Source organism: Callionymus lyra, chromosome 5, assembly GCF_982586985.1.
Source record: "Callionymus lyra chromosome 5, fCalLyr1.hap1.1, whole genome shotgun sequence".
Taxonomy (NCBI): Eukaryota; Metazoa; Chordata; class Actinopteri; order Syngnathiformes; family Callionymidae; genus Callionymus; species Callionymus lyra.
Window position 1 is genome coordinate 24,178,209 of NC_141822.1, and position 14,093 is coordinate 24,192,301.

General features: G+C 37.2%; 1 protein-coding gene and 1 long non-coding RNA gene across 3 annotated transcripts in view; both read right to left on the minus strand.

Annotated features, from left to right (window-relative positions):
- The window catches only part of LOC148079854 (uncharacterized), a 195,851-nt gene that overhangs the window by 20,262 nt on the left and 161,496 nt on the right, over nt 1–14,093 (minus strand). The window lies entirely within an intron of this gene.
- xirp2a (xin actin binding repeat containing 2a) overlaps nt 1–14,093 on the minus strand; it is a 53,626-nt gene that overhangs the window by 18,689 nt on the left and 20,844 nt on the right. Inside the window, exons 1-2 of one of the 2 annotated variants that reach the window (XM_087791543.1) lie at nt 9,129–9,316; nt 3,415–3,584 (exon numbers count right to left, since the gene is read on the minus strand). In XM_087791543.1, the coding sequence (XP_087647669.1) occupies nt 3,415–3,468 (54 nt within the window). In that variant the 5' untranslated portion in view covers nt 3,469–3,584; nt 9,129–9,316. Of the gene's footprint in view, nt 1–3,414; nt 3,585–9,128; nt 9,317–14,093 lie in introns of those variants that run through there. The other variant, XM_087791542.1, reaches the window with a different exon arrangement.

A 14,093-nucleotide genomic window follows, 5' to 3' on the forward strand; every position in this document is an offset into this window, starting at 1 on the left:
GTGGAAGTACCAGTAGATTGACAGACATGAGACTGAGTCAACTCTGCACCTGTGTAACTGTGTGCAGTAAAAATAACTCAAGAATAAGAACTTATAAAGATTTAAATGATAGTCTTTTACCATTGACTAGATAAAGACTTGATTCGGAAAGGTTGAAGCGCGGCTAGAAAATCATTCGTTTCCGTTTTAATGGTTTAGTAATTGGATGCCAGCTCAAGGCTTCCAGAGCCGTGTTGCCATGCGGACCCATGAGCAGCTGCTAAGTTACTTGAATCAGGAAATTGTTAGAAGGTTTGAGCAAATGGAAGCTTATGGATTAGGGAACAAAAGAAACTTGGCATTAACACAACAAAATGAAATGTTCTTTGTTAAGAATCTTATCAAATATTGACTATCATGATCCATGTTTGTGTTTATATTGTCACTTGCCTGCAACCAATCTTCTGCGTTCCAGTCTGTGGTGTTATATCATCAGTCAATGCTGATAACTGGGGGCAGGATCTTACCCATGAGTGTGATTTTCATCCTCTGCGACTCTATTATATTGTATTGTTAATTTCTGTAAGCTTGTTTTGACAGCTACGTAATGTAATATTCTGTGCTTGGCCTAATTTCTGGTGTTGATTATTTCAGATTTCTTCGTCTGTGTGTGCGTTTTTTTTCCCCTGTTCAGTAAAGTCTTTTTTTCTTCCGTCAAGCGTGTTTGTGTAATAAATCGTCTATGTAGTAAACTACCTGTTCTCCAGTCACCATCCAAACTTTGGTCAAGCTAGTTTCAAACATACATATACATATCCTTTGTTATAGTTTAATAGTGACACATATACATACTAGTGATGGGTTGATGAGGTCTAATGAGCTCAATCATGATTCACTGTAACAGTTTTGAAATGCCACTGGATGGCACTCTCTCCATTATTACATTTGGCTCTGACCTACAACCTCAATTAAACTGAGAGAGCCATCTAGTGGCGTTTCAAAATGATGACACTGAATCATGATTCAGCTCTAACAACGCTCATTAGGTAGCATCAACCAATTACTAATACATACATATATTTTAACAATTTGTTGACAGAATTTTTTTTTTTTTTTTACCAAGTAGGTGTATTAAGGGCACATATTTAATGAACTTTAAATGCTAGAAAAAAAGGGTTTAACCTTTGTGTTATCTTAAGGTCAAAGGGAACCGAAGGCCTGAAAATATATATATATATATATATATATATATTTGTGGTATCATCTTGACCCAAAGGCAACACAAGGGTATACCACAAACACATTTAGGTTAAAGAGCAACAAATGTAACTAACTTTCCTGACGGACTCACATGTTTCAAATGTCTTCCTCTCCAATATGCAGTAAGTCCCTCATAATGCCAATGTTTTGAAGTTGTTACTTTAAAAACTTCTCTCCTTCGTCGGAAATCTCGGGCGAACGAGAGGTTACAAGAGCCACGTCCAATTTGAGGTAATAAAGGCTTTACTCCTCCATTTAATCAAGCCCCGCTTTGTTTATACAACGAGTGACTTGGAGGTGGAGACTTCCGGGATTTATCACGCGTGGTGACAGACCTCGGTGTTTGACTAATCACAGCAGAGTGAATCAACAATTTTGCTCTTCAATGTGATCATTTTTTTCATTTACTAATTAATTCATGGTGAGTGTGACGTACAGCTGGAGGTAAATATAGAGTAATACTACAAATGTAGGAGTTACACCGTACTGCATTGGATGGATGGGAGAATGGATGGATGATTATGCCACGAATGCATTTGTGTTCAAACTAAAGATTTATTTATTTAGTAGATTCAATTAGTTCCAGCCAGTGAGTTGATGGATGGATGAATTATTTCCGAAAAGGACACGTTCAGTGTTATAATAGCATGAAAAGTAGAGAAGGTGAAAGGTCACCACTTATCAGTGCAGGCTGAGATTAATTAATCTGATCAGAGCAAAAGTTAATCACATATTAAAGGATCATGTGATCTGTAACAGATGCACAACCATCAATTACATGAATTAACGAAGGCTGTGATGACGGTTGTATTTTGGGGTTTAGATTTACTTCCCTGCTCGTATTGCATTGATTTATTGGCATTTGCTTCATGAGACATGTTGATATGACTTGAATAATGATTTACCCTATTCAAATAAAATGATAAAATGTCATATCTTCTCTGTTTCTCTGGTACATTTCCTGAACTTCATCCATATCAATGATGAATTAGACGTATCCATCAGTATTCAATCGTTCAATTATTGACTATTTATATCCATTTTCCAACAGCTACATTCCACTCAGGTTAACCAGAAGAAATATGTATTCAAGTAAAATTGGTGTCTCTGAGAGATGTGTAATAATTAACAAACTCACTCACTTGAACTAGATGTGTCTATTACCACTGAAATGAGGAATAAAACATTGTTTTGTGTCAAATTCTTTCTTAATCAAGTCAGTAAAAAGGAGTTTACTGATATTGCTCTGTAAACAAGTGTGGCCATTTTAAACGTGGACGACCAAACAGGAAAACATTGATAATATTCTAAATACATACATTTATTGTTGTATAAAAATCATTAGTAGGTTGCAACTGTATTTAAATAAAAAAACACAGAGAGAGTACGCTTTTCTATATTGTTCGCTGAGAAAGTGAATAATACATGAGTATTTGGATGCATTTATACAGAGTCTGTGCTTACGTTCTTGATTAATTTTAATAATTCATGTGTATGGAGGAATATGATGCAAATACTGTTTATATTGAACAAAAGACAAAATTGGTTTAAATTTAAAAGGACTCGTCCAAGGTCTGATGGATACATGCAATTGCCATTTACAGAAAAAAATATTTCAAAATATATGGAGCCGCGTAATAAAGTATGTATCTGCTGTCATATAATAAGGGGTTATTTGTTTTATTTTGCTTGCTTCACAGCAAGAAGGTTGCTGGTTCGCTTCCAGTTTGGGAGGGAGCACATGTGTGACCTTTCTATTTGGAGTTTGCATGTTCTCCCCGTGTTAGGTGGGTTTACTTCGGGCACTCCGGTTTCCTCCCACAGTCCATAAACATACAGAGGTTGATTGGGAACTTGAGGAAACAGTCCATAGGTTTGAGTGTGTGTGAGAATGGTAGTGTGTCTTTGTGTGGCCTGCGACAGACTGGCCTCCTGTCCAGAGTGTCCCCCCTGTTTTTTCTTTATTATCACACTGCACTGTTACAGAAGTATCCAACTACCCAGGATTCATTCACAGTTTGAGACTAAAGTAGATTACCGGAACGTCTAGAGAGGTTCTACTTCCTCATTTATATTAGAAAGGCAGGTCACACGTGGTGCTTTTGTGGACTCATTGACCAGCGCTCAGATCTGTCCACACGTCCTCCCAACCGCATCTCACAAGTTTCGTCTTACCGCTGTAGACGAGGAACTAGCGGATTCTTTGCTGGACACTGCTGCTTGATACATCGCCAGCCGCTCTTTCAGTGACACCGACTCCGGGTCGTCGACCACGTGGGGGGGCCCGGTCAGCTGGCTGGATTCTTCTTTTGAAAGGCTCGACGTCGAGTCTGCGCTGCCCGCAGCTGAAAAAGGGAAAGGAAAGAGCGCCGTTCATTTTTCAACTTAATATTCTTTAAAAAAAACTTGTTTTTAATCCACATTTTAGTGTTGGGCTGATGAAGCTTCATGAAGCAGTGTCATGTTAGAGGTCAGTAGGTGGCGCCATCAGTTTTAAAATGATGTGATGTTTCATTAGAACGGTTGTTCAATACAAAGGAAAATAATGCAGAGACCGCCATCTAGTGGACTCTAGTGAAAATAATGACACTGTTTCATGAAGTTTCATCAGACCATCACTACCAAACATTGTTAAACTGAACCCCATCTGGACTTAAGCCCCTCAACTTCCTTTACAAAAACTGCAATTCAAGCATTGACTTTCAACTTAAACTGATGAAAATATCAATTGCGAAAGTACGGGTCTTGTATGCTTTTTTTTAAGTACAACAAGATAACATAATAACCTTATTATAAATATACAATTGGAGGAATAAAATCTCCTTTTTATGAAGGCAAAAAAGTGAAAAATCTTTAAACCCTCAGAATGGAATTTGCCCTCTCGTAGTTCATCAGAAAATATTGATAACAGTTCGGCCAGAGGGAAAATAATTTGTAACGTTGTCATGATTTTAGAGCAGAAAACTCATCAATGACTGTGAACTAATTTATGATTCCTCATTTTGCTCTGCGCGTCCCAGTGGATAGCCAATTACTGATGACCATTGATTTTACATTTGACTTTTCTGTGCTACAAAGCATCATTAGCCAACATGGAAGGCTCCGCTTTGGCTCGGCAGACACCCACACTGGACCTTTTAGCTCGCGGCGTGTTCCAGCTCACCAGGCAGCATCGCAAATGGATGAGAGAACAACTTTAATGTACAATTTTCTATCTTATTATTAATGCACTCGGTGAACTATGTGTTTTTCAAGGTACTTTTATTTTCCAGAACTGTATGTTGCAAGGCCACCAACGGAGTGAAGATCAAACATAAGATACTTCAAACTAATAGGCGCGTATGTTCCTGTTTTATATACTGACCTAAAACCTCAGTTTTTATTTATGCATCTATCTGGTTGATACTGAAAAATCTTGTTGGTTCTGCAAGAATTATAGAATAGTGGTTGAAGGTAAAAACATAGTACCAATAATTCATGTTTGACTGCTTCATCAAGTATGATGAAAAACAAACCAAGAGTAGAATATTCTATATTGAATGACATGAAATGATTGATTTAAAAAAAAGTGTAAATCTGCTAACCTTGGGAGCTTTTAAAGTATATATGATAGTCAGTCAATCTTTTTAAAATGGTATCTCTGTTTGACATCAAAACACATTAATTGGGACGGAAACAACAGTCCTCAAAAATAGATTAAAAACATGAATTGATCCATCAAACCATCGTCTTCCAGTGGCTCATGGGGACAAAAGCCGGAGCCAAAAATCATACAGACTTCGTTTGCCAGATGAACAGATTTCTTCAGCATGTACTGGGTACGCCCTGGGGCTTCCTAGCAGTTAGTCATGTACACACGACGCAACAAGAAACCTGCTTTCGAATAGATAGCATTGATCTCTATACGAGACAATTTTCCATGGACCTTCAAGGTTTTTTGGAGGATGATACATATGATATTGACCCGGTGATAGATAGAAGTATTTGTTTCTGCAATACTCTAATAGATTCGGCAGCAATGTGTCCTTTAAAAACTTTTTTTTCCCGGCTTTCAAATGATATTATGTTTATTTTACCATTGTTACTTTATGATTTATAGTTAAATAAAGTGTTTATTTAATAAAATAATTACTATTTATTTTTCTATCTTTTTCTGTGTTTGTTTATTTTTATGTTTCAATAAAACTTGCTGCTACATGATAGCAGTTATTAGGTCCTCTGCAACTGAAGGAGCAATGGAATATGGCAAGATCCTGGTCATGACTGAGAACCAGAGGATACAATGGGAAATATTTTGCTTTTTAAACCGTTAGTTCGTCATGCAGTCCCTAAATCCTGAAACGCCAGAGTCAAGTATTTTCGCAATACTACAAATATATTCCTACAGTATCCCAATATATCGTATTGTTCTGCATGTATGATATCGGCAGACTCTCCCAAATACACAGCACTAATGATAAGTGTAGATATTCGGTTGCATAAGGTCACAATGTCTGAGGAACCAGTATTTATCATGAAAGAGCAATTCAGAAATGTGAAAATGAAAGATAGAAACCTGTATTTTTGTATCTCTCAACTTGACTGTCAGAGCTTTCCCTGAGATTTTAGGATGATTCATCTGCCTTCGGTGTATATTTGACAAGCGTGTTCCTTTTCCTTCCTGATTTTTGACGGCATTCGAACACTCAATTTGACAGGGAAAAACCCAGAAAACAGATTGTATTCCACTGCAACATTTTTATTACTCCTTGAAGAGAAAAAACCCACTGAAGTATGAGATACTTTTGATCCAGTGGCAGATATCTGTAAAAAAGGATTTAGTGCTGGTTGAATCTCTTCATAACATCATCCTGCAGGAGCTTTGCATGTTGGAAACGTGGGCATTATTCATTCAAGTGTTAATGTCAATGGGAAGTGTGTAAGCCCCGCAATCTCTCTTGGGTGAACCTCACTTCTTCCAAATGTCAGCTTAGATGTTCTTCTTCTGTTTTGTCTGAGATAATCAGTGGTAAAGGAGAGCAGCATAAAATCGAACCATCATTTTTCCCTGCTGCCCATCAATCATGCGTTAATGTTGGACCACAAGTCCGCTGGAATTTATGTGAGCGGCGGATTTTCTTATGGAGGTGAGGGTTGGTGCAGGCTGCGGATCGATATTATTCATTTCCTTTTGCCTTTAAAAATTCAATGAAAATCACAGGATTACTTTGAACGGCTGCTCTTACGGCAATCAATACATAATTATATAAAGTAAATCTAAACAAACTGATTGAAGAGATCAGAGAACTAAAACGATCTGCAACTTGCACAGATTTATTTTGTGTTTTATAGGTAATTGTTTGCTGAATGATACCATATATACCTTTTAATTATAAAAATGAATTCTTATACCACCATTCCATCGAGCCATTTGCCTGTCAATCAAAAAGCAACCAATTAGATTTTCTCCTGAGGGAACATTTCTCTAGATCTCACATAGACTGTAATTCTCCAATCCAAGAAAAAATGTTCATTATTTTAACAATCCCGCTAAAAGGTGTCTGGGTTCACTGAGCATGTTAACATGTGCTGCCAGTTATTTCAGAAGGCAATTTCACCATTACAATAGATGATGCTGTGACCACTTTATTTCACTTGGATAATAAAAGCAGAGTGCAGCAAAATATTTCTGGATTAAAGTAAAGTGTATTTAGATTGATCTTTTGTTAAAATTAATGCTGAAAGCTACATACTTTATTTTTGGTTATTTAGAATTTTAACAACATTGACAGTGACATGTTTGCAAGTTAACAACATATTATATTAGATGATTTTTTTTCGTTGACAACTTCCAAAGAGGCATGGATGAAGGGATTTATTTATCATGAGCAGTTTCTGGATCACATGGATCGAATGATATAGTCAGCTCAGCTCATCCACCAATATAGATTTGTTCTACATGTTGCTTGTAAGTGTATCCAAGGACCGGTCAGAGAGATAGCTGGGGCGAGACAGCAGTATCCAAAAATAAACTGCCTTCTTACCAGCCACATGCTCTAAATGTGGGTCACATATCCTCCACCTGTGTGTAACCAAACACGAGTCTTAATGACAAAAAGACACAGTTAACGCCATCATTTATCAGAAGAGATGAACTTCACGCTCTCCTGTGTTGTCACGCGGCGATTTTTAAAAGCGATGACAGGAGTTTCTGGGAAAAGATATGCAGCTTGGGAAGCGGCCATATTACCGTAGTGAGGTAATGGGGGACAAGGGGGTGGAGTCTGACTAGGAGGTGAAAAAATAAACCAATACTTTTTTTTATTAACCGGCTGTCTGCAGCGCAGTGTGACTGTGTAGTCTGAAGATTTATGGAAAGGAAATGATTGCTTGAGAAGAAAGTTTTATAGGAAAGCTTTTATGAGGAGACATGTTCAGTACATGGCAACATTATTGGGCTTTTAGCCACGATTAAATCTAGTTTATTTCATGTCATATACACGATTATACATAATTAGATTTTTTTTTTATGTTGATAAAATGTTTGTTTGTTTATCATAATCTAGTTCTCTAAAAAAAATACATGCATATATTTATGATGTTTTATGTCAAATAGCTCATTTAACTCATTTTAGCTCACAGGCCACAAGAAGGAAAATCTATTCCTATGTGGGCTCGACAGGCAAAAGTTGTCTTTGTATTCATTTGATCATTTCTCTGCTGCCTTAGAAAGACAAAGTCAAATTTGTCTGCATAAAGACCAACATCGAGGCTACGTGGGTTTTATTCTCTAAGCACTGAAACATGCTGTGAATACAACAAACATAAAGCTTTCCCATTATCTTTTGTGAATTTTAAAATAACTCTTTGTTCTTTTTCTTGACAGAGACACATTGTAGCACCGAAGGGGCCAAATCAAATAAAGTTAAAAGTGGAAGCCTTAATAAAAAGTGCAGGCAAACACACAAAGGAGCTAGCTAACGTGTGACCCCTTCTGATCAAACAGAAATGCTCACTTCTCACTGAATATCTACCCATGCTCCCACTGGTGACTTTTAGATTTTTATAGGCTTTTTATTAGAGGAGCAGAAGGAGGAAAAGCCGCTCTGTGGAATCTTCTTTGACTTCTGGGTGACATCGTAGGGGCCGTTACTTCAAATCCAAATTACACGTGCTTTAATTACAGTGGTTCCTCGTGCTATTCCAAGTCTACGTCGTTTCGTAGGCAGTAAGTAAGGTTGAGTAATTTCAAGCGATAGCAACCAGCAGGAGGACTTCCATCCCGAGTTCAGAACAGTGAAGCGATGTAATGTTAGTGATAGGCCAAAGAAGCGACAGTGGGAAATAACCGTTGTGTAATCTCTGGACCAAAGGCTTCATCGCTTCAAGCTAAATTGAGACTCATAGATCCTTGTCAAGCACAGGCCAGCACCTAATAACAGAGGTGTCAGTGCACGGCGCCCACTCTGCCCTCTCCCCACAACTCACGCCTTTAGGAACCCGCTTTTCCTCTCCACCGTTTCCTGGCCAGAGCATATGCTCACTGAGGTTTGTCAGGGGACCAGAAATGAGGTACACTAATTGAAATGTCAGCCATGGAGGCCAATTTCCGCCTTACAGGCGAAAACCAAAACAGACACAATAATTGAGCTGTCATATCTATCAAGAATAACTTCTTACAAAGAGGCCGGATCGCCCCGAGTGCTTCCTTATGCAGGGCTAAGCACTTTGTCTCTGAATAGATGCTGTTTTAATGCACCAGATCAGCCTTCTGCTGGTTTTGAAAGTCAAAGAAAAGATTATCAGAAGAAAATAATAGATTTTTTTTAACACAAGCCCTCACAAAAAGTGTCTTCTCCTGTAGAATCATTTGTTCTCTGGGTATTATAATGAATTATGTCTGTACTTACCGACTGTTTCTGTTGGTCACTCTCTATAATGATAAAAATTCCAGAGTCCAGAAGTCGTACAGGGTCAGTGAGTGGACCGTAAAGCAATCCGAGGGAAAGACGGCGAGGCTTGGAGTCCAGCTCCAGCAGTGAGCTCCTGGGCTAAGTGAGGCCCTGGAATCCGGTGACAGCTGATTTTATTTTAGAACAACCCCCTTCGTGAAAAAATAGGACGGCCTAAGAGAACAGCTTAAGTGGTTGGGGTTTTTTGGGGTGTCAGGTATCAAGGTACCCAGCATGCTCTTCACCCTACGTCAGAGCACTCCTAGAACATTCCAGGTTTATCCGGATGACTTCACATGAGTATTACAAAACGATGATGCAAAATATTTCTTTGACTCAACTAAGCATATCCGAGTCAGTGGACAGACACGGCTGTGATGTCAGAGCTCTGTAATGTTGAATTCTACAATTCACAGATAACATGTTTATGGGTTTCCATATTGATTAAAGGCGTTTAATGGTTTAATAATAGATAATTATATAATAGTAAGTCTGTATGTGTGAGAGTGTCCACCTGAATAGACAACATGGAAAGAAGACTCCCATGAAAAGTCCAATTTTGATTAAATGTACAGTATATAATGTTAATAACATGATACAGAGACACTTTATTGTCTGCCTTTTTATGTTGTGGTTTAAATCTGCAATTTATATTCTGAATTTAAAGAAAATGCTAAAGAAAAAGAACACACTTTTTCGTTAGCATTGGAGTTTCTCCAAATGGGCTGTCCATGGAAGGATTGTATCTGCAGGTATTCTAAACTGATAAATCGTGAAGCTCCGTCTTTGAGTGCGATATGTGTTGTCTCAATGTGAAATGTTCTGCTTTGTGACATCAAAGTCCCTCAAAGGAGCTGATGAGTTGCAGCTCCCTCCTCTTCCCACCTCTTTGAGGTTGCATCGGGACAAACCAACTTTTATATTTTACTTCCGTCAGCTGTGGTGATGCTTCCGTTTTATCATTAGTCGCAGGAGCGATCCTCTGTATGTACATGTGTAAAACATAGCAAAGGCACATCTGTATCAGTAATGCAAGTTTTGTTTCTTTAGGGGCAATTTTCTCTGGTATTCATGGTAAACATTTTATTCCCCATTTAATAAAAACATGCGAGTTTCCTGCAATACCACCACAATACATGCACATCTATATACAAAAGTGGTCTACTCTTCACAGCAGTGCGTCTTTCAGTGACATATTCTTTTGTCATCTTGTTCTACATACTACCCATACGTCATAAACACAGCTTGCTCACTCTTAAAATAGTCCAAAAGAGATCAATCATTTGAAATATCTTTGCAGAAACACTTATTTGGGTTTCACTTAAGAAAAGCAAGAAAAGAAACCCAACATCACAAATGTCTTGACAATACTTGGACACCTTGTCTGAATCAAAAGATTTGGACTCAAGACCTTCAAAAAATAAAAAAAATCCCTAAGCTTGTGACGAGATGTTTTCTTTTTCACATTTTCTTAAACTTGTCAGTGACTTATGTGGCTAAACTTCTCTCTCTCTTGACCTACATAACTGGAGTCTGTTTCATAAGTGCCCCCAGGACTCGTTTATGTTAATTCTCATGGCTGTTTAGTGACCTCCTACATGGAAACTAAGGTGGGCTCTACTGTCTTTAGCTGGCTTTGGTTTGAAAAATAAAGTTCTGGTTGGAATTTTAGAGAAGCTGCACGTTTGCTGATAACCCAAGTGAAGTTTTACACAGATCTTCTTTTAGGAATTCAACAAAGTGAACCTAATAACAGTAAATACCAGCAAATGTTATGTTAAAGAAATGATAATAGCTTTTCAATTCAGCAGTTACATTTTTAAAGATAAGATCATTGTGGTTCTGATAAAGAAGTGGTCAAAATAATGTATATAACAAAATATAAAATGGTGAGAAGCAGTCTATGAAGAGTAAAATGATTTCCTAAATGGATACTTCAGATACTTTCGTCATAAACTTTCATAAACATTAAGTGCACCCTTGTGTTTGGCTTCCTTTTCACAATAAGCCATTTTGTACAACATGACGCTGTAATTGTACTCTTAAGTTTGAAGTAGATTATGAAAGCCTTTCCTGAGGTTGAAGATGGAAAAACAGCGGCAGCATCATAATTGAAGGTGAAAAATAATAGAGATTAAAGGATTAAACTTGTTATTATCTTTTTCCTAAGATGTGTGTAAGGAATGATTCACTGAAACATTTGCAGGCATGTACGGTGTAAAATAATCAATTAGCAGACAAGGGATAAAACGAGGAGGATTATTTCTCCTAATGTTCCAGGAAACATTTCTGGAAAGGTTTCTTCTGTATATCGAGCAGCAATGGAATTATTTAATGGAAGGAAATGGATAATGATAGGAAAGTATGGGTAATAGCGTCCTTACGTATCTCCCCTATTAGATAATGCTTTATTTGACGTCTAGTATGGACTTACAGGATTATGAATAGATGGACTAATGTACTGATGGATTTAAAGATGTACAGTATGTATGGATGAACAGATGGAATGATGGATGGATAAACAGATGTATGCATTGATGGATTAATAGACTGATGGACTAACAGATGGATGGACGGGCGGACGGATGGATGGACAGAGAGACTTACAGATGTATGGATGGACTGATGGACTGATGGATGGATGGACTGATGGATGGATGGACTGACGGATGATTAGAAGGATAGTTGGACAGACAGACAGACTTACGGTTGGATGGATGGATGGACAGAGAGACTTACAGATGTATGGATGGACTGATGGACTGATGGATGGATGGACTGACGGATGGATGGATGGATGGATGGATGGATGGATGGACGGACGGATGGATGGTTGGATGGATGGAAATAACTAATGTTCAAAAATATTATTTATCAATTTCAAACACATGGTTCTACAACAATATCTCTTTAAGGCACTGATACACATTCTTTACAAGTGTACATACTGTATTTATTTAAAACTAGTTTATAGAATTTAAAATGATCTCAAACTGTCTTGGGGTGTATACCTTGTAAGTTGTGTACCAGTTGTGTTCTCCCTGTGTCAACATCTAAGGATAAAACATATTGTTTTAAACTGAGATGACTTCAACAAAATGTTCACGTGTGACACACAAGTGAGAGAAAGAACTTGTAATCGAGGCGGCTTATTTGAGGTAAACAAACACTCAGCTCTTTTAGCAATGAGCAGCATCTGTTTTAAGAGCTTGTATGCTTTATTTAAACTCTGTTGCTTTGCAAGGATCGTCCAGCCCCCTCCCTTCTGCAGTCAGTCACGGCCTGCTAGCTTGTCATCGTCGACAGGTCAGTGAAGACAAAAGCTGCAGCTCAGTCAAAACAACAACAGGATCATCAACACGCTCCTTTTATAGTCATGGAAGTGAGAGTGAAGAGTGACAGCACACCACCCAGAGGGTGTGCTTAATTCTGTCTGCAAATAATCCAATACCAATATGTACACTGAAATATTTAGCTTTGTCGGCATGTATGAGCAGATGTCTCAAATTATTTCACATTCTTATCATAAAAAAAAACAACCACTTTACAATTCTGGACAACTGTCCCTCCACTCATTAGCACCTCCTTTGGCAGAAAGACGCGTCTGTTGGCAGTAAAAGATAAGAAAATATCCAGCCCTAGCCCAAAACCACACATATTGACAACAAATAAAAAACGCATCGTAAGAAACATCAAATCCAGTATTAGTTTGATACGTGTTTTGATTATAAGTCTCATACTATTATTTACTTTTGAAAGTGTCTTTGCATTCTATTGATACTTTTCATACATCATGTACTCTATGTGTGTACAAATGTGTCTTTCCATATATAAATATATGTAAAAATAATAATGTGATTTTTATTTTATAAGATTAACAAAGACACAACTATGTGTTTGAAGGTGGTAGTATTTTTTGAGACAAAGGTAATATCCAAGACAACAAATAGCAGAATCTGAAAATTTGTGAAATTAAATTCTTAAATGTCCTTAAAGATTTTTACCTAAAGGGACATATTTTTGTCTGAATTACAATTGTAAATGAACGGAAAAAGCACCCATCAGTGAATAACATTTTTGTTTTTCTCTTTATTTTACTTGAGATGTCATTAATTTCATGTTTTCTGAAAAGTAGTATTATTGTAGTATATTGTTCATATTTTACAAATATGTGGTTTGACGTATGAAATACTCAATATTTAGAAAACAGATTTTAACACATTGTAAAATGCTTATATATGTTATGTGTAGAACTACAACAGCAAGAAAAAAATATAGATATAAATCCTAAGTAATGTGCTTTCCTCTACATCCAAGCCTTAAAGGTTATTACTGATGGATACATTTGATGTGAATGTCAGCTACAAGTGAACAGACTAAAATAATGTTTTACAAAGTCAAGTCATGAGGGTAAAGGATCATATCCTCTGCTGGTCAATTTCCTGGAGTATTGATTATCTCAAGCTGCCGTGTCTGTGCAAATACATCACCAATGTCAGAAGACGCCCAAGACACCGTGGAAATAGAATGTCGTATCATGGTTTATGATTCTATAACACTTCGTTAAAGACCATCATGCTCAATGTTTTAAATTTAACTTTTGTTTTCTTCTGTATTTTTTGTTTTGTGTACCTAGTTCCTAGCATAACAATCTGCCAATAATCTGCAAATGTTGTGTTCCTATTAAACCATTTACTTAATGAACATGCTTTCAGAGCTAACATAAAACATTTAGTAGTATTTAGGGGCCAAATCCAGTCCACCAATACATTTTGTGTGACCCACTGGATGGTTGGTCAAAATCAATGTAAATTATTTGTTAATATTGTTATGAATAAAGATGCAAAGCTATGGAACAGAGACGAACAATGTCAACAACTATACAACATAATGACATAATGTACAAATATAAAATGGACGAAA